At 34.8% G+C, this 18870-nt stretch overlaps 3 protein-coding genes across 6 annotated transcripts; 2 read left to right on the forward strand and 1 right to left on the reverse strand.

The window, feature by feature from the left end:
* The first annotated feature begins 683 nt into the window (after positions 1-683).
* Positions 684-8609, forward strand: LOC126674097 (PH, RCC1 and FYVE domains-containing protein 1). 2 transcript variants are annotated; one of them, XM_050368473.2, is made up of 10 exons: positions 684-933; positions 1232-1323; positions 1523-1609; positions 2328-2417; positions 2880-2960; positions 3719-3889; positions 3974-6082; positions 6299-6445; positions 7014-7285; positions 8020-8609. In XM_050368473.2, the coding sequence occupies exons 2-10, from the start codon at positions 1285-1287 to the stop codon at positions 8030-8032; spliced, it is 3009 nt and encodes a 1002-aa protein (XP_050224430.1). In that variant the 5' UTR covers positions 684-933; positions 1232-1284; the 3' UTR covers positions 8033-8609. The 2 variants fall into 2 exon arrangements, with proteins under 2 accessions (XP_050224430.1, XP_050224431.1); XM_050368474.1 differs by lacking the exons at positions 684-933; positions 1232-1323; positions 1523-1609 and having other exon boundaries at positions 2334-2641.
* Positions 8610-9580: 971 nt separating this feature from the next.
* Positions 9581-13609, forward strand: LOC126674532 (disease resistance protein TAO1-like). Of its 2 annotated transcripts, none has more exons than XM_050368992.2 (5): positions 9581-9873; positions 9971-11101; positions 11191-11469; positions 11556-12692; positions 12790-13609. In XM_050368992.2, the coding sequence occupies exons 2-5, from the start codon at positions 10979-10981 to the stop codon at positions 12922-12924; spliced, it is 1674 nt and encodes a 557-aa protein (XP_050224949.1). In that variant the 5' UTR covers positions 9581-9873; positions 9971-10978; the 3' UTR covers positions 12925-13609. The 2 variants fall into 2 exon arrangements, with proteins under 2 accessions (XP_050224949.1, XP_050224950.1); XM_050368993.2 differs by having other exon boundaries at positions 10052-11101.
* An 849-nt stretch (positions 13610-14458) lies between these two features.
* LOC126671008 (microtubule-associated protein RP/EB family member 1B) lies at positions 14459-18657 on the reverse strand. Of its 2 annotated transcripts, none has more exons than XM_050364699.2 (7): positions 18253-18657; positions 16365-16433; positions 16188-16274; positions 15449-15555; positions 15187-15323; positions 14895-15085; positions 14459-14772 (listed from the first exon to the last, which is right to left on the reverse strand). In XM_050364699.2, exons 1-7 carry the CDS (start codon positions 18358-18360, stop codon positions 14632-14634), a joined length of 840 nt encoding a protein of 279 aa, XP_050220656.1. In that variant the 5' UTR covers positions 18361-18657; the 3' UTR covers positions 14459-14631. The 2 variants fall into 2 exon arrangements, with proteins under 2 accessions (XP_050220656.1, XP_050220655.1); XM_050364698.2 differs by having other exon boundaries at positions 14895-15091; positions 18253-18656.
* Between the last annotated feature and the right edge of the window lie 213 nt (positions 18658-18870).

The following is an 18870-nucleotide window of genomic DNA, read 5'->3' on the forward strand; positions in this document are numbered from 1 at the left end:
AAAGTAAAAAATACTAAATAATTTTATGATTTAATTAGCTGTTTTATGAATAAAATGTAAATTTAATTTCGGTAAACAGAATTATACAAAAATAATTTACCTTTTCATAATGCACAGAAAAGAGGGAGGAGATTTGAATGTGAAATTACTGAGCTTTGAAAAGACCAAATGAATTCTTGATCAGAGTGTTTATCCCACACAACGGATGTGCCACGTCATTTTTACAACAAGCCAATAAACATTTGCGATAAGGAATCTTTATTTATTTTTTATTTTTTTATTATTAAACATTTACACATGACTAACGCCTCATTGGTTTATTATACGAATGACGTGACGCAACCGTTGCGTTGTATAATTATTATCTTGATCAATAACACTATTCCTCCAATTCGTACAAAAAAATAACAAAATATTTTAAATTTATCAAATTTTTAAATTTAGTTCATCAAATATTACAAATATTAATGAGCTAAAACTCAAATGATATAAGCATTTGATCAGCAAAACTGCTAAATTATGGATTCAAATTCTCTCACAAATGCTTCCCCTCCCTAATTATCAAAAAGAAAAAAGAAAAATTATAAATTTTATTTATTTTCTTAATATTTTTAGTTCATCAAAGATTTTAGATAAGAATATCTCTAAACGACACCCAAAGGAAATTTTTCCTTACGTTTAGAAGACGAGTGAAAAAGATTCCCCTGTCCTACTAAGCCTAACCGTTTTTTAATTTCTAGCGACAAATCCTGTTATCTTAAACGACGAATCTACTTCTTTTATCGACGTGGCGGGAAAGATATTCAATAGAAGAAAAAAATGTGATCATCAATTACAAAACAAATAAAACAAAAACAACGAACGCAGCTCTTAAATCTGTTTAATAACCATTAATCCTAAGACCCATAGCAAAATGTTGAAATCACAATTAAGGTTCGCTTTAATTTCATTTAATTTCTGTTTTAATTGTTATTATTATTGTTTAATTCTATTAAGAGTTGTAATTTAGTTACGTTTTATGGCTCTAGGGCAAAGTTAGTTGTGTCTTTGTTAAAAATGGCTGGTTATATTGATAATGGCGGACCTAAACTAGTGAATTTCAATGTTGAATTGCTGATTTGAATGTTTTTAATTATTATTATTTGTGTTTTTTATGTTATTACTGTTCAATTACAGTGATTAACATAACACGTAATTACTGACCTGACCTGGTCTTCTCTCTTATGGGCAGGCTAGGGTTTTTCTACTTGATTATGTCGCAGTTTTGTAATGTGACATAAAAAAATGGCTGATAATAGCTCTCCCAGTATGGACGCCGCGCAGGTAATGATTTTTATTGTTTTAGGTCATGTAATTTGTATCTTCTGTATACAATTGTGTAATCCTTCAACCCATTAGGAGTACCTTCACGAATGAGAGGGAGAGTCGATATGATATGCAACGGAGAAGCTGCTTATTTGGTAGCCTGTAGGTTATGAATTCCGTATGTGTAAACTTTTAATGTAAATTTCGACTTGTGCAGGCAATTACAGCTCTTAAAAAGGGTGCGTATTTGCTCAAGTATGGTCGCTGGGGGAAACCAAAATTCTGTCCATTTCGTCTTTCTAATGTAAGTTGCTTCTTTAGTTATTGAATATACATATTAGTAGTTATTTGAATTAGTTGCAGTCCGTTCACCGATTGGTTGTTCTTTTTATCTTTTACTACAATCGGAAAATGAGATAAACTTATCGTAAATTTTGGTCAGATTAAGCTGGTTGTGATCATGTGAACCTGCATCTTGTATCTGCTAGTGATAATTATTTGATATCTAAGAGGATATAAATTCAGTGCCACATCATACATGACTGAATATGAGGACTAATTCATTGTCGTAGTGCTTTTGTTGTTAGTATTATAGAGTATGCTCTCTTAGTATGAAGATGAAACAAACATAGTTGATAAAAATAAGGGGATTGAAACCGTGGTAAGATCAGTCATAAATAAGACTGCAGATAAAAGATCATATAATATGGATGTGTGCTTTAGAGCATTGACAATTTCATGGTGAATTAGTAGGTTAATAGATTTTAGGTTGCTTTTTTGTTTCTTTTTAGCTGTTAAAAATGCTTTTGATTTGGGATAAAGTTGAGAAATTTTGCCTTCTTTGGTTTCTATGTTTTATGTGTCCAGAGACACATGGATCCACAGTGAAAAATCGTTCTTATTATCTCTCTATTTTTCCATCTCTTTTTCATTTGCCGTAAGTACAAAATGCATAAAACAATAAGAGGAGCTGGGTTGAGGGTCATATTTTTGTATGCTGAAGTCCACTTATTTTGCTTCAGGATGAGAGATATTTGATATGGTATGCTGGCAAAGTGGAGAAACAACTTAAACTAAGCCATGTTACAAGAATTGTGCCGGGACAACATACTGTAAGGTTTTGCAATCTGTAAGAGTTCTTTTTTTTCCTTAATGCAATCCGCAAGAATTCATTCAAAAGATTTTGCCACTTCATTTATGGTACAGCTAAGAGTTAGATTCTGGCATTAATAAATAAGTGTCACAGTGAAGCAATATCCAGTGCATGGATACTTAATTTCATACCCATGGTTACTGCCCACTATATAAAGTTATGTTACTCATGCAAATTGATCAAGTAAGGTTTACTCTGTCTTAGTATTTTCTAATATGCAGAAATAGTATATTCTTTTCATCTTCATAATTCATAGAGGTAGGAACTATTTCGTAATTAAGTAGTTCGCCTTATTATATGGCTGTACAAGCAAGAAAAGAGCATAGCACCGGCCGAGGTGTGTGTTTGTAGAAATTTGACACAAAAGTTTCTGCTACAATATAATGACTAGTGTTATTCGTTGCTATCTGCTGTTTTGCAGGCAATTTTTCAGCGTTACCCTCAGCCTGCTAAGGAATATCAGTCATTTTCTCTTATATACAGTCATAGATCCTTGGATTTGGTTAGTATTTTGAACTCCCTAGCTTTCAGGCAGAAAGTTTTTCTTATGAAATAGAAACGAGCTCTATTGTGTGATTATTCCTTAGAAAAAAAGATTCAAAATACATACATGAATTATATTGTAACTCATAAAAATATCAAAAGCCTATAATATACATAGAATCCAGCTGTATCCTTCTCTTTATGGTGTGCTGTGTGCATATATTTTATAATGCTATAGTACACATCAACCAGAGATTATACAATCAAAGTGTATAATATGTTTATAGATATACAATCTCTTACCAACACCCCATAAAAAATAACTAAAAATAAAATCAGCAAAAGAATGAGCAGCTGGGATGGTTAATATCTCAAGTGAGCTTTTGTTAATGTTTTGGTTTCACTAAAAATTCTAGTTCTCAGTTCTAAGTTTTCAATACAATATTTAGTTGCTAGAGAAAGAAGGAAAAAAGAACTCATGCTTCATCATATTGTTACTTAAGTTTTAATGTTCGTTCAGGATAGTAATAATTCAAATTATTTTCCATCTTTTGGATTATGAGTACTGTTTATTATTCCGTAAAGTCTTTTGACCTTGCAGACCATTACATTCCATTTTAATCACATTACATCCCTTTTTGGAAATTGGAGAATTTATGGATAGGAATTCTGATTGACAAGAATTATAGCTGCTCCTTAATTTCTTTATTTTACTGCTTAACATTCTTTGGCAGTATTAAGCCATAACAATCTCCAATAATTGAGCACCATGGGCAGATATGTAAGGACAAGATTGAAGCTGAGGTCTGGATTGTTGCCCTTAGAACTTTAATCTCAAAGGGTAGCTGCTACAAATTAGCAAGTGATGCACCGAGTGATGGTAGTAACACAAGAAGCCATACACGACAATCAAATGTCTCATGTGCTAGCAGTGATATAATCTATAAGGTCTTCTTGCTTCGATTTTTTATGGGTTGAGTAGTTCCCTACTTTCCCATTTTGAGTTTCTCTGACATGTTCTACTTATCACAGGATCCAAGGGACACCCACCCAGTCCTAGTTCCTTATGAAACGTCTCCTCAGAATAGGCTGGGGAAAGCTTTTTCTGAGGTATTATCATACACTGCAGCAGCAAAGGCTTACACTCAAGCTGAATCAGTTTCCAGGTCTCTCGGCTATTTGTCATCTGGAATCATAGATGAATCAGATAGGCCCAGTTCTACAGTTAATGCATTTCGAAACAGTTCATCAAGTGCTGTGAGTTCATCTGGCTATGGATCTTCTCATGAAGATGTTGAAAGTTCATGTGATATATTATTCTGGGGAGAAGGAATTAGTAATGTGCCGCTGGGTGCCAATACACATGATGCCAAAAGCTCTTCAATGACGAGAATGGATGCTCTTCTGCCGAAGGCACTGGATACAATATTATCTCTTGATGCCCAAATTATTGCATGTGGTAATAAGCATGCTGTTGCTGTCACAAAACAGGGCCAGATCTTTAGTTGGGGAGAAGGTTCTGGTGGTAAACTCGGGCATGGAATGGAAGATGACGTGTCTCAGCCAAAAGTTATTGATTCTCTAAGTGAATCAACTATTGTACTAGCAGCATGTGGCGAATTTCACACTTGTGCTGTAACACTTTCAGGAGATCTTTATACTTGGGGTCATGATACCCATAATACTGGTCTTCTTGGCCATGGTAGAGTAGTCAGTTACTGGATCCCTAAAAAAATAATTGGTCAAATGGAGAGTGTGCACATAGAATTTGTCTCTTGTGGACCTTGGCACACCGCAGCTATTTCATCAGAAGGTGGATTATTCACATTTGGAGATGGAACTTTTGGCGCCCTGGGCCATGGTGATCGCAGTAGCACAAGCAAGCCTAGGAGAGTTGAAAGTTTGAAAGACCTAAGAACTGTTAAGGTATCATGTGGCATATGGCACACAGCAGCAGTCGTGGATTCTACCCCCAAAAGTGACAGATCTGGTGGTTGTTTTTATGGGAAACTTGTTACTTGGGGGGATGGGAAGAAAGGGAAATTAGGGCACGGTGACGAACAGCCTAAGCTAGTTCCATCTTTTGTAGCAATGCCAGATGGCACAAACATATGTCAAGTTGCTTGTGCACATAGCATGACTGTTGCTCTAACAGTCTCGGGTCAAGTATATACAACGGGATGTGCTGTTTATGGACAGGCTGGAAATCCTTGCAGTATTAGTAGTAAGATTCCCGTTCATGCCGATGGTGATATTAAAAACTCTCACGTGGAACAGATAGCATGTGGTTCTCATCATGTTGCAGCTCTGAGTTCAAGTGGTGAAGTTTATACTTGGGGAAAGGGTACAAATGGTCAATTAGGACATGGAGACATTAAGGACAGGCATACTCCTACACTGGTCAAAGCTTTGAAACATAAACAAGTGACGAGTGTTGTGTGTGGCTCCAACTTTACTACTATAATATGTACTCACAAATGTATATCTAGTTCTGATCAATCCATATGTTCTGGTTGCCGCAGTGCGTTTAATTTCAAAAGAAAGCGGCATAACTGTTACAATTGTGGGCTACTCTTTTGTAAGGCATGCAGCCGTAAGAGGTCTTTGAGGGCTGCTCTGGCACTTGATGTGAACAAGCCTTCTCGAGTTTGTGATGAATGTTTTAATAAGTTAAAAACAACCATGAAGCATCATGTGCCGATATTGCTAATACCGAAGAGCTGTAAAGGAAGTACACGACACTCCTCTAATGAGAAAACGGAGACTGAAAGCCCGACTTCTGATGCTCTGCGACTCTCCAGGCTTTCCTCTCTTGATTCATTTAAGCAATCACTAAGACAACATTCCCAGTACGGTAAGAAAGCAGATACTTGCAAGTCCCAGGCCTCTCCAACCCAATTTGAGAATGTACGATGGGAACCAACAAATGGATGTGAAGGTTTAAGAATGATGTCTGCCTCCGTCCCTGGTTCACGGATGCTTTCTCGAGCAGCCTCACCTGTCTCAAGGAGGTCGACTCCACCTCGTTATCAGAGAACATCTTCAGCTTCTGATAATCTTGAAAATGCAGAATCCTTATCTGATAACTCAGAACAAAGAAAGGAGAGATCTAGCCAAGAAGTAATACTACTAAGACGACAGGTATGCTAAATCATAATTACTCAGTAAGTATTTTTCTTTAAATTATGAATTTTATATAATGTGGAATATCATGGAAAATTTACTATTATAAATACTGCTATCATTCAGGATTTAGTTGATAATCTCTGTTGGACTATGATCTGCTTAGATTATAAAGGAACATCAGTTTAATTAACTATGTCTATGCTCAAGTTCAAATAACATTGTGAAACGTAGGTAGCAGAACTTACTCGCAAATCCCAGATCCTTGAAGCAGATGTTGCTAGAATATCATGGCAATTGAAAGAGGCAACTGAAACAGTAAAGAAGGAAAAAGAGAAAAACAAGGTTGCAGAGGAAACAATTAGATCTCTAACTGCAGAGGTAATGTTTTCTCTTTGCTGTTTTGCGTCATATTATGAAATCTATAAGCTTGTAGAAAATGAGCTTAATTAAAAGTGTCGATCTAAGAATTATTTTATAGCTATTTTGTTTGGTCTCAATAAACTAAAGAACTAAAGGAGCATATCACAACCCGGGTGAGAAACAGATGATATGAAAACCCAAATTCAAGAGCTCGTGTAGACTTCCATAACATGAACTTGTAGAATCATTACAAAAACCCAATGCATTTAATGCACACGTATTATATGAGACGTGAGCTAGAATATGAACTACAGTCCTCATATAAATTTGACTTCGAAAAATGCTGTTTTGCCGGGGAATCGAACTCAAAAGCTTAAGATAGTGGGTGTATAGTGTTATCTGGGTCAAAAAAAAAAGTAAAATGTAAGATTCTACAGATGGATTGAGAAATGGAGGTAAACTTGCTCCATGCAATGCAGAATAAATGTGAATGTTGGGAATGTATTCTCTGTTCTCCAGTATTTCTATATTATTTCTCAGAGTGCAGCAAATAATTCACAACCCATTTTGGTCCCTTCTCCAACAGGTTAAGAACATGGCCAAAAGCATGCCTGAACAGTGTATTGCAAGCACTAAAACAGGTTCACTTGCTGAGATGACATCCATTCTCGTGACGCAGATCTCTTCAGAGAATCATTCACCCGGCCTGACCTATTTGGAGTATGAGTTTAATGGCAAGCTAACAGTTCCAATTTTAACAAATAAAAGTGGAAAAAGATCTGAAGTACTGGAGAGGATAACGAAAGAAAAGCCCAGCATGTATATTACTCCGTCCCTGCTGCCACAGATTAAATTCAGGTACAAATTTACTTGCATTGTCTGTCAAGAAATTTTACATACTAAAATGGTATAACGGTGGATTAATGATATGATAAGAGAATCATCATTGTTTTGTAGCCGGCAATTTATGAGAACTTTTCAACAAGTATGAAGTTCAACATGAGTCCGAAGGGATAAATTATATTTGTTTCTCTCACAAATGCTCATCGCATTCTTTTTTAGTGTACTTTCCTCGGAATCTTATCTCTACTACTACCCCTTTGATAAAAATAACCTATACATCATAGAAATAACAGCTTAAGTTTCAAAAGAAGTAAAAAAGAATGGAATGTACTCTTTAAAGTCTTGAAAACCTTTTTATTAAAATATGGAATGGTAATTTGATGCAAATATGGTATCAAAGAATCATCGAACCTGAACGTTTAAATTGTTAGGTGAAACTACAATAATAAATTTTGAATATGTAACACGTTGAAGTTCCAATGCCTTGTGTCTCCATTTGAATACCTTGCTCACCGAGATCAACACGACTATGGCATATCCTGAATATACGCATTTAGTAATATCTTTATAGTGAAATAAAGTTTAGAAAAGGCTGATATTTGTGAAGGTTCAGTCCTTGACTCTAGTGTTAGGCGATTAGTTCATTACTATATATCACCCATCATCGTTTTAAGAAAATCAAAACATGACTTTTCTGATTCTGTCTTTGGCTTGGGTTGACATTCACTGTTGCTTTCATTCTGTTACAGACATTATCGATAGACAAAAAAGATCTGTTGCCTCTTCTCGATTGTCAACAATTCAATCTTCGGTTGCTGCTGCTAGACCTATTCTACCATGAGTATCATTTGCTTATCCAGAGCTAAAAATGTTTGAGCAAGGAAGCGCCTTAGAAATTGAGAAATGACAAATTTCACCATACTGAACGGGGAATAGTACATTTCCTCCAAACGTAAGGTCTCCTCATTCCTTGAACATCTAGTTATGGATGCTCTTTCGGCTTATTTCGTGACTTTAATGTGAAGCAAGACTGTCTCTAGAGCCAGGAGCACTCGCTACACAACTACCGGTGAAAAATACTGTAATCGGTAAAGGAATGAAGATGGCCTAGAAGATTGAAACGAGCAGATCTTCTTCTATCTGTTTTTATTTGTCTTCAGGCATTGTACATATTCTAATGTTATTACATGAACATGATGTTCAATTTAATCCAATTTCTCTGCTGAGAAGTTTACACTACAAGCAATTAAGTCTAGTTGCTGCAATATCCAATATGAGCTCTAAAATGTATAAAAATTTCATTGATATAACTTATAAAATCTATTCGTTCCTGAATTTACACGCTATTGTCATTCGTTTTTTCGTCAATTTATACCAAGATTATTTTTTTGTCAATTAATATCTTAGATTTTTCAATTTTTTATTAATTAGATCAAATGTGAAACAATTAAGAGCAAATTACTATGAGGCTGTTGTTTGAAAATCAAACACTATAGTACCTCACTTTTGTTTTCATCAACGATTTAGTCATTTTGTCCGTTTGTGGTGTTAATTAACTCAGCCAAATGACTAAATAAAAAAATTCAAAAAAACGATGTGGTTCCTCACTTTTGTTTCTGTTAGCGATTTCGTTTCTCATATTTGAAAACTAATTTACCCCTAAATCTTTTGACTGAGTTGACTAACACCAAAAATGGACGGATAGAACTAAATTGTTGACGGAAATAAAATGAGACATCATATCGTTTAATTTTCAAACATGATGGATTAAAGTATGGATTATAATATTTGTGGGGGTTTCAAAGTAATTTGCTTAAAATTTAATTTAATTATAAGAGACTAATTGATAAAATCTTTTTGAATAAATTGGTAATAATATGTATAAATTGATCAATTAATTGATTAAAAGCTAGTTCTTTTATCAAGTTAGTTTATGTCTAAAATATTATTACTCCCATGAGTTTGAAGAAAATACTACTACTCCCTCCGTCCCGTTTAAGAAGTCCCATATTCTATTTTGGGATGTCCCATTTAAAAAGTCCCATTACTATTTTTAGAATACTTTTCCATTGAATACCCCATTTTACCCTTATTTTAGTTATCTTAAAAGAGCTCTATAGAAAATTCCACTATCATTAATAGGGGCAAAACATGAAAAAACATGAAAAGACAAGAATAATTAATGTTTTCTTAATCTGTGTGTAAAGTCAAATGGGACTTCTAAAGTGGGACGGAGGGAGTACTATTTTTCTCCTTTAATTAAAACTTTTTTATAAGGGTATATAAAAATAAAAGGAAAATGGTAATTTTTTCCTTAAGGGAGAAAAGTTTTGGCAGAATGCAAATTTAGATCCCTGTACAATTACTTTTTGTTAAGATTGAGTCACTATACTAAAAGATGTCTAATTTTCATCCTGAACATCTACTTTAAGTCCTTCTGTCAAACTTTTAATTTTTTGTGTCATTATTGCATATCTTATGATTCTGGGTTTTGTGTTGTGAGGTAATTCAAGATGTGGGCTATTTATGATTTTTCAAGATTTTGGTAAATCTTATTCTTAAGTTTATACAGAAGCTAAGTGGTTGATCTATATTAATAAGCTGTAAGTTCTCCGATTTATTTTCTTTTCGTTCTTGTCGAATAGTTTCTTAGTTGATTCTGTGATTGATGATAGAAATTTATTTCCTTTTTGTTCTCAGTTTATCTGGTTGATTATGGAGTTCTTATAAGTTCTCTAGATATCCCTTTTGATTGATCATAGAAAATGTTAATACTTGCAGTTCTCAAGAACTATTTTCCAAATAAAGCCTGAATATTGCAAAGGAAGTGTCTATTGAACCATGGATTGTGTGGGAATCGATCGACGATTGGAGAAGTTAACCTCATATTTAAGCATATGGGAGCTGAACAATGTCAAAATTTTAGGCATTTGTGGAATGGGCGGAATAAGGAAAACTACGCTAGCTAGCGTGCTCTACGGGAAAATGTATCCTGAATTTGAAGGCGGCGTCTTTCTTTCAGATGTTAGAACAGAATCTAGAAAACATGGTTTGCTCTCTTTACAAAATAGATTTTTATCTGCAGCGTATATACAATGTTCATAGAGGAATCGGCGAGATAAGAAATAGGCTATGTCGCAAAAGGGTTCTAGTTGTTCTTGATGATGTAGATGATGTTGAGCAGCTAGAATGTTTAGTTGGAGATCGTGAGTAGAATTGTTATAACAACTAGAGATGAACGTTTGGTAACTCAACATGGAGCTGATCAAATTTATAGAGTTGATTTGTTGAATCTTGATGAAGCTTTTCAACTCTTTTGTTTGAAAGCTTTTAAGAGAAACTCTCAGAAAGATCAAGATCAAGATGTTATGAAGTTGTCATATGAAGTTGTAAACTATGCCAGTGGCCTGCCCTTGGGGATAAATGTTTTGGCTTCTTCCTTGTATGGAAGATCTGTGAAGGAGTGGGAAAGTGCATTGGAGAGATTAAAAGCAATTCCCAATGAGAAAATTATGTGCAAGCTTCAAATTAGCTTTGTTGGATTGGAGGAAATACAGAAGAAGATTTTCTTAGATATTGCATGTTTCATTGTAGGTAAAAAGAAAGATTATGTGATCAAAGTGTTAGGAAGTTGTGGATTATCCTGATATTGGACTAAAAGAATTGGTAGAAAAAGCTCTTATAACTATTTCAAATGGCCAAGTCTGGATGCATGATTTGCTTCAAGAATTGGGACAAGATATCGTAAATCGAGAATCTCGTAAAGAGGCAGGACAGCGTAGCAGGATATGGCTTTATGAGGATTTCAATCACATTCTGATGAATGATACTGTGAGTATATAGCTGCTGCTGTCTCCTTTTATCATGCTACCAGATTGAATGTTTTGTTCTCTTACTACTGTTAGCTTTTGATGTTTTAGGGATCAGAACAAATTGAAGGCGTAGTTCTGGATTTAGTTGATCGAGGAGAGGGATACTTGAGCAGCGTTAAAGGTTTCGTGAAGATGAAATATGTGAGAGTGCTCATACTCCGGTATGTTCAATTTCTTCATGACCTTGAGTATCTTTCTAATGAATTAAAGTATTTAGAATGGTACGAATATCCTTTCAAATCCCCGCCGTCAACTTTTCAACCAAACAAACTTGTTGAGCTGCACATGCGCTGTAGCAGAATTGAACGGTTGTGGAAGGCAGTAAAGGTAGAAATCTAAGTACTTATACATCTGTCTGATTAGTATGAAAAGAGATATGAAACAGCTTTCTGATTTTGTCTATGTTTCAACAGCCAGTGAAATCGCTGAAGAACATTGATCTTAGTTACTCCAGAAATCTAATCAAGACCCTTGATTTCACAGAGGTTCCAAATCTCGAGGAGTTGAATCTCCAAGGTTGTACAAAACTATGTGAAGTGCATCATTCCATAGGAGTTTTGAAAAGATTGGTTTCGTTGAACCTGAAAGACTGTAAAACCCTTATGTGTCTCCCAAGTACCACATGTAATCTGAAGTCTCTGAAAATTTTGATTTTGAGTGGCTGCTTGAAACTCACTAAACTTCCGGAAAGGTTAGGAGATATGACGAGTTTGGAGGTATTTGATGCAGCTGGAGTTGGTACAGAAGAACTGCCATTAGTTGAAACAGGGGATTGTATGCACAGGTATCAGCTGGCTTCTATGCTGCCTTGTCTGACAACTTTACCATTTTTAAGGAAACTGAATTTGAGTGGTTGCAATCTTCCAGAAGGCGCGATTCCAAATGATCTGACCAGCTTTCCGCTGTTGAAAAGTCTAGATTTAAGTGGGAATGACTTTTTGAGCATACCGTCAAGCATCTGCCAACTTTCTCGGCTGACATATCTTAGCATTTCTAAGTGCAAGAGGCTACAGTATTTGCCAGATCTTCCATCGAGTATTGAACATCTAAGCCTGGAAAGGTGCATTTCACTAAAAGCACTTCCAAATCTATCTCAACTATCTGGAGTTACATATCTCTATTTTGAAAATTGCAAGAGTCTTCAGTCATTGCCCGATCTTCCATTAAGGATTGAACATTTAGACATGAGAAATTGCACTTCATTGCAAACTCTTCCAAATCTTGTTCAACTTTCTGCACTTAAATATCTCGAGTTTTTGAACTGTACAAATCTCAAGTTGTTGCCAGATCTTTCATCTAGCATTGAACATATCGATGTAGAAAATTGCACTTTATTGCAGACTCTTCCTAATCTGTTTGAGAAACAGAATCTGGATAAGAGATTTTATATAGGGTTTTTGAATTGCTCTGGACTGAATGGTTGTGAAGGCAAGTTCAGTATGGCATTGACATGGCTGAAAAGCTACTTGCTTTGGATACAAGAAGTTCGGCAACTATGCGAGAGACAGAAAAACTACTTTCAGGACGAGTTAGGAAGAGTGTTGGGTGTGGTATGTCTCCTCACAGGCTCATTTCTCTCTCTTTATATATAAGAATGTGTGCATGTATGCATCTAATATAATAAATTTTGGTACACCTTTCTTGCAGAAATTGATTAAGCGCCGGTTTCAGCGTCCTGATTTCTATTTTTTCTTACCTGGAAGTAAAATTCCTGATTGGTTCAATCATAAGGGCAGAAAACACTTGACTTCCTGGCATCTTCACGACAAGCTCTTGGAATAATATACTGGGCTTTTTTGTTTGTGTCATTCTCGACAAAAGAGGTGGTAATAAACTACACTGGAGAATTTCTGGCCAATCTGAGGGGATACCATTGCCACATCCCGTCGGCCAGTGGGAAGGTACGGTCCCAATTCCTGGAGCTTCAGTGCTTATATTGAAACACCTCAGTTTCTTTTTTGTTGCCAACGAGATATTAGATGCATCTACGGTATGCATGCTGCATGGCATAAAGTTATTTTTGGAGGGAAATGGAATCGAGAGGTTCAGGATCAGGCTGGTAGTAAATGAAGATGTAGAGGAGTTGATTCAATCACAGCTGCTTTTCGGTAGAATTAATGGAAACTCTGCTGCATATGCTTCTGTTCGCAACACTCGGTCAAGGACAAGCCATCATCTTCGACTCATGGGAGCAAACGGAAAAGAAAAGCTACATCAGACTGAGGCCGGGAACACTAACATCTAGTTACAACCGTTACTGATACGTTTCCATTATAAACGCGATTTAATTCCATACTACCAGTGAAATATATTGCAATCGTGTAAAGGAATGAAGATGGCCGAGAAGAATGAAACAAGTAGATCTTCTGTCTGTTTTTATTTGTATTGTGGCATTGTGTATAATAACATATTACTGTTATTTCATAATGTTCAATTTAATCCAATTTCTTTGCTGAGAAGTTTACAATACAGGCAATTTCTTTACTGAGAAGTATACTCTATAATTTCATTACTGAATTATTCTACATGCAGCCATGTGTATTTCATCCACTTTTGAGCCATTTACCATCAAGTCCAACCACATCTGTCAGCTAAAAACTAATTTTTAATTTGTTTCTCTAAATTAATTTTCTTGAACTAATTTTATTTAAAATAATAAATTATATTCTAATCTTTTGAGAAAATTATTCAACTTTATATTAGAAGTTAAAATATATTTTTATTTAATAACTATTATATTTTTTAATAATTTTTCTTACAGCTTTTAATATTTTTAGAGAAAATTATAAGAAATTATAAAAAAATTATTTTTTTTTCTGAATTGATGAGGCAGACTGGTGTGATATAGTTGGATTTAGTAAGAGGAAAGATCTGTCTCAACATAGTTTAGTGATGGACAATGTAATTCGACAAGAGTCTCGGGTTCAATTCTCCCTCCGCTTATTAGAAAAATTGACAAATCCGAATGTCACGTTTGATAATTTTTTTTAATAATAATAGAAAAAAGTAATCAAACTCTAATATGTTGTGTGAATAATTAGATAACCTCCTTTGGCAAAAAAAAAAAGAATAATTAGATAACCTCATAAGTTTAATATTCCCAGTTCTTATCATGATTCACACATTTAATATCTACAGATATCATTTGAATTTTGAAGAACACCTTCCATTAATTGTGTAGATTATTTTTTTACTGGGCAATTTATAAATATATTCTTCTATTTATTTATAACACAGTCCCATAAAATTAATTTAATTTGAGACTGTTGAAAAGATAACAGCCTAATTTGAGGGACAGAATGCAAAGAGTGAGAAATTCCCAACGAAAAAAATGTAAAATTTAAATTAGTTTTAATTAATTTAACTTTTTAACAAGCTACTAGAGGATGGTGAAAGATCACCAGTACCCTCGTAATCAAACCGAAAGGAGCTTGTTTAACAAGACCCTGGCAAGATTTTCCGCTTCTACGCAATGTTATCGATAACTAATCATTGAGATTCAGCCTCCTCATTTTCAGGTTCTGTTTCGCCTTCTTCATTCATAGCTTGATACAAATATTCCTGAGCTTCTTCAAGTGCGGATTCCTTGGCATCGGCAGCATACAGTATCTTTTTTACGGCAATGGCCATCTGCAAGCATTTCAACAAAGTCATACAAAAGAAGAGAAAAAAGGCCACCAATTTAGTAATACTTACCATTTCTTGGCTGATTTATATCAGTAAATGTAAAAATTAATCTCTGTAAATCTTACCGGGATCCCCTCCAATTCAGTTGCTTGACAAAGCAGTTCTATATCCCGTAGTTTTGCAAAGTAAAAATCTCTTTCCTTTTCCAAATGGTCCACGGAGAGCTTGAGATCAGTTATCTCTTTGGACAAAGACTGGATCTCCAATAAAGAATTAGTCCCGCCTGCCACGGCGCTTCCTTTTATTGGCTTTGGCCCTGTAGCTATGTGCATCAAACAACAATAAACAGAACAGATTAGGAGGAAAACAAGAATGTAGGGCAACATACATAAGGGCAAAGGTGCCGCTAATGCTAACCAGATGTTTTACTCAGGACAACTGAGTCACCAGAGTTATGCATGTTGTTTGATTGCAGTGATTTTGAGGACTTCTGACAACCCTTGGAGTTACGGTCCTTTCCACCTTTAACTCTTCGATCCAAAGGATTGTAATTCCTAAGAAAACATAAAATGTGCAAGAAAATATATCCAAGCTTAAGTTAACATAAAAGAAAGAGGTTCTGAAAGAAAATGCCAAACTGGTAAAAAAAGTACAAGAATAATGAAGAGAATCAACACACTCATTCATGATGCCACCATTAACGGAATCACAGTATCGTTTCAACCATTGTAAGAACTCTAAGTTGTCCAAAGGCCGGCCTTTAACAAGCCTGTTAACTTCAACATGCTACCATTCAACCAAAAATAAAAGGGGTGTCAATGCAATTGTAATGTTTGCTTTAAAAGTAAAGATATGCCTCATTATTCATATTCACCAAATCATCAAAGAATGCTTACACTGTAGCTAATAAAAACAGTCGATTAACATAATAAAACAAACACAGTGCCATTATACAAGCACCTGGAGAAACAACAACAATCAGCATTTATTATACCACAAAACAAGAATTCCTTGCAAAGTTTTCAATTTTATAAATGTAAATAAAATTAGCTGAATGATCTTTCGCTTGCCTTTAAACAGCTAAAGATCAAAGCTTCCAACTGAGTGTTTTTCTCTTAAAGGTTAAAGGCAACTACCTCAATGGGTGAGGTGATCCACCAAAGACCAAGGGCCCAACAACTATGCTGGGATGAAAAAGTGTAGCACCAGAGATATAATAAAATCATGGAAAAGAAAAGCCAAAGAAGTCCAAACAGTATCTAAAAATTGAAAATAACATACTAATCTTTGACCAATTACAAATTTCCTGTTGCGCAATCACCTAAAAATTTGAGGCTTTGGATTGAGAGATGAAACTTAGGTATGAGCATATAAGATCGCAAACAGCTGATTTTTCTCCTGTTTGAATATGAAATTACCTTATCAATTTTCAACTTGTTGAATACGTCTTGCAGAACCTTGTAGTTTTGGATCATATCATATTCTGTTTTTGCATCAAAATTCACCTACGAGAAATCATAATGATATTAAAGAAGAGCTATTGCCAGATTAAAATAGTTGACGAAAAACGCAAGGACTAGCGGACATCTTGTCACCTTATGCATGGGAACAACTCCTGGATATGTCATATCCATCATTTGACACTGCACGGCACCAGATGCAGCCTAACCAAGTAATTGATATAAAAAAAGTTAAAATAGTTAATCAATATAATAGAGTCTAGAGCTGTGTAACAAAAAAAATACGACCACACAAGTATCTTTTTCAAACAAATTTTTAAAGAGCTACAAATAAAGCCTGAGTTAATTTGTTGTAAGAATTTCCAGAGAAGCTTATCAACAACTCAACTTGATTATGCCTATAACCCCAAAATCTTTAGGTTCGAGAGCATTTCATCAACTGAATAAAAATCAGCAGAACACTTACAAAGTGATCATCAGCAAACATGAAGTTAAAGCTGATAAAAAAATTCAACATGATGGGGGGGGGGGGGGGGGGGGGTTGATGAAACGTCAATCTCCATAAATCAGGGCATCAAATTGGAACTGCAAAACAAGGACTGCAGAAAGTTTGGTCACGTTACATGCTAAATCACCGGTTTCAGAAATGGATTAACACGTCTAGATAAACCAAGAGAAAAAAACTCACTTGCCCCCAAAATATAGTTGCCAAATATCAAATTAAGTAAACCACCATAGCTTGTTAAGTTCCACAAACATAAGTTCGATCTCCTAATCCTCTATGCTGCTTTGAAATCACAAATGGAACCCTCTATCTATCAGATATAAGGAGGGAAATAGAATCTGAAACTCTGGATCTCAATTTTGCAATCCTAACACTTTTTATGTTCCTCGAGAGAACTACTAAATACTACAGTACTTCTGTGTTGTGTCATGCAAATATTTCATTTCTGAATTAAGGTAAAACCAGTGATGAAACTTTAATGAGATTTCACTACAAAAATATGGTGGTATGCCCAGTGAGGGCTATGCCAGGAACGCGGTTGGTGATTTCGCTAAGATGCAAACATTAGTAAATAGCCTATACCATTTGCTGCTAGAAGCTAGCTTAATCTGAGCAGAAATACACCTCAACCTATTATCAATTTCTTTCAAGTTCAAGAATAAGAGGAAGCTTAAAAATATCAATAGCAACAAAAGGACAGGCAGAAATGTTGGTTAAAATTTCTACCTAACAAGCTTCAGTAATGGGATAATGACTAACATATCAAGCAATGCAGAAGCATAAAAATTACGTTCATTGGTTCCCATTCCCAATTTCAGCAGGACATCAAGATAATCAGACCACCAAAGCTCATCTAAATGAGCATTGATCATCCTCGTTCCTAACCCCATGACACTCTGAGCATAAACATGCAGTCGTTGTGCTTATGTTCCTGGAAATACTGATATTCGCAGAGATAAACAAAAAACTCGCAACGGGACTATACAAGAACCCAAAGAAAATCCCTCTTTTAATGGAATTACACAGAAGAAATCCTGGAGAACCCAGTGAGATATTTCAATAATCACGGTAAAGATTTGGTAAAGGTGCCAAAGCATCTATCCTGTGATGATTGATTTTAAAAATTCTAAAAAAAAAAAAAATCTATCAACAAATAAATTGACAAGTCAATACCATGTGCTATCCGAGCCTAAAATGCACCTGAAATTTTTTAACATCAATTTAAGCAGAAATCAAAAATAGATTATTTCTTTCTACAATTTTACTGTTAAATTTTTTATCTTTACATTTCAAAGACAAACTACTCTTCCATACCAAAGATACACATAAAGATAATGGTACATTGCATGCAAATATACAAAATTCAAATACCATAATTCAAAACAAATCTCAATTAAGCCATTGCATGAATGAACAAATTAACCATATGTAAACAAATACATGTTCAAACCATGATCACACAATAATAATCACAAACAAAATTCTCTAAAACTATCAATAAAAGAAACAAGAAATCACCTCTTCAATACGAGAAAGATTAAGCTGAAGCCTCTTATTAATCCATGTTAATAACTCATTTCTCCCAACAAAATAAGCACTGTCCATCATTCCTATATTAGACGCCATTTTATTTCTCTCTCCCTCTCTAAAATAACCCAGAAAAGAAAAAACTCAAATTCTGTCTCTTCTGAGAATACTGAACTCAAAAGGACAAAACTTTGAACAGAAGGAGAGAGATTAGAGTAATGGGTATTCTGAAAAATTGTTATTAAAGATGAGTGCTTGAAATTAGGGATTTTATTGGTTAAAAAATTTGAAATTGAATTTTAAAAAAATTACAGAGAAGGACAATCAGATGAAAATGAAAGCAACGGGATGGACATTTGGAGGAAATGTAGAGTGGTTTTGTGTTTTTGCTGGCAACAACCGTCCCTTATATTCTGCGCTCTCCTTTACTATTTTTCTAATTTAATTTGATTTAATTTTTTCCCTCTCTTTAATTAACGTTCTATTTTTAACTAATCCAGCTTTAAACCCTTTTTAAGAACAAAATATGTAATTTCCTTTCTTGCCCTTTTAAGATTTTTTTTCAACTTATTTGGTCCAAAATAACAAATTTCAGTGCATAAAAAAATA

Source organism: Mercurialis annua, linkage group LG3, assembly GCF_937616625.2.
Source record: "Mercurialis annua linkage group LG3, ddMerAnnu1.2, whole genome shotgun sequence".
Lineage (NCBI taxonomy): Eukaryota > Viridiplantae > Streptophyta > Magnoliopsida > Malpighiales > Euphorbiaceae > Mercurialis > Mercurialis annua.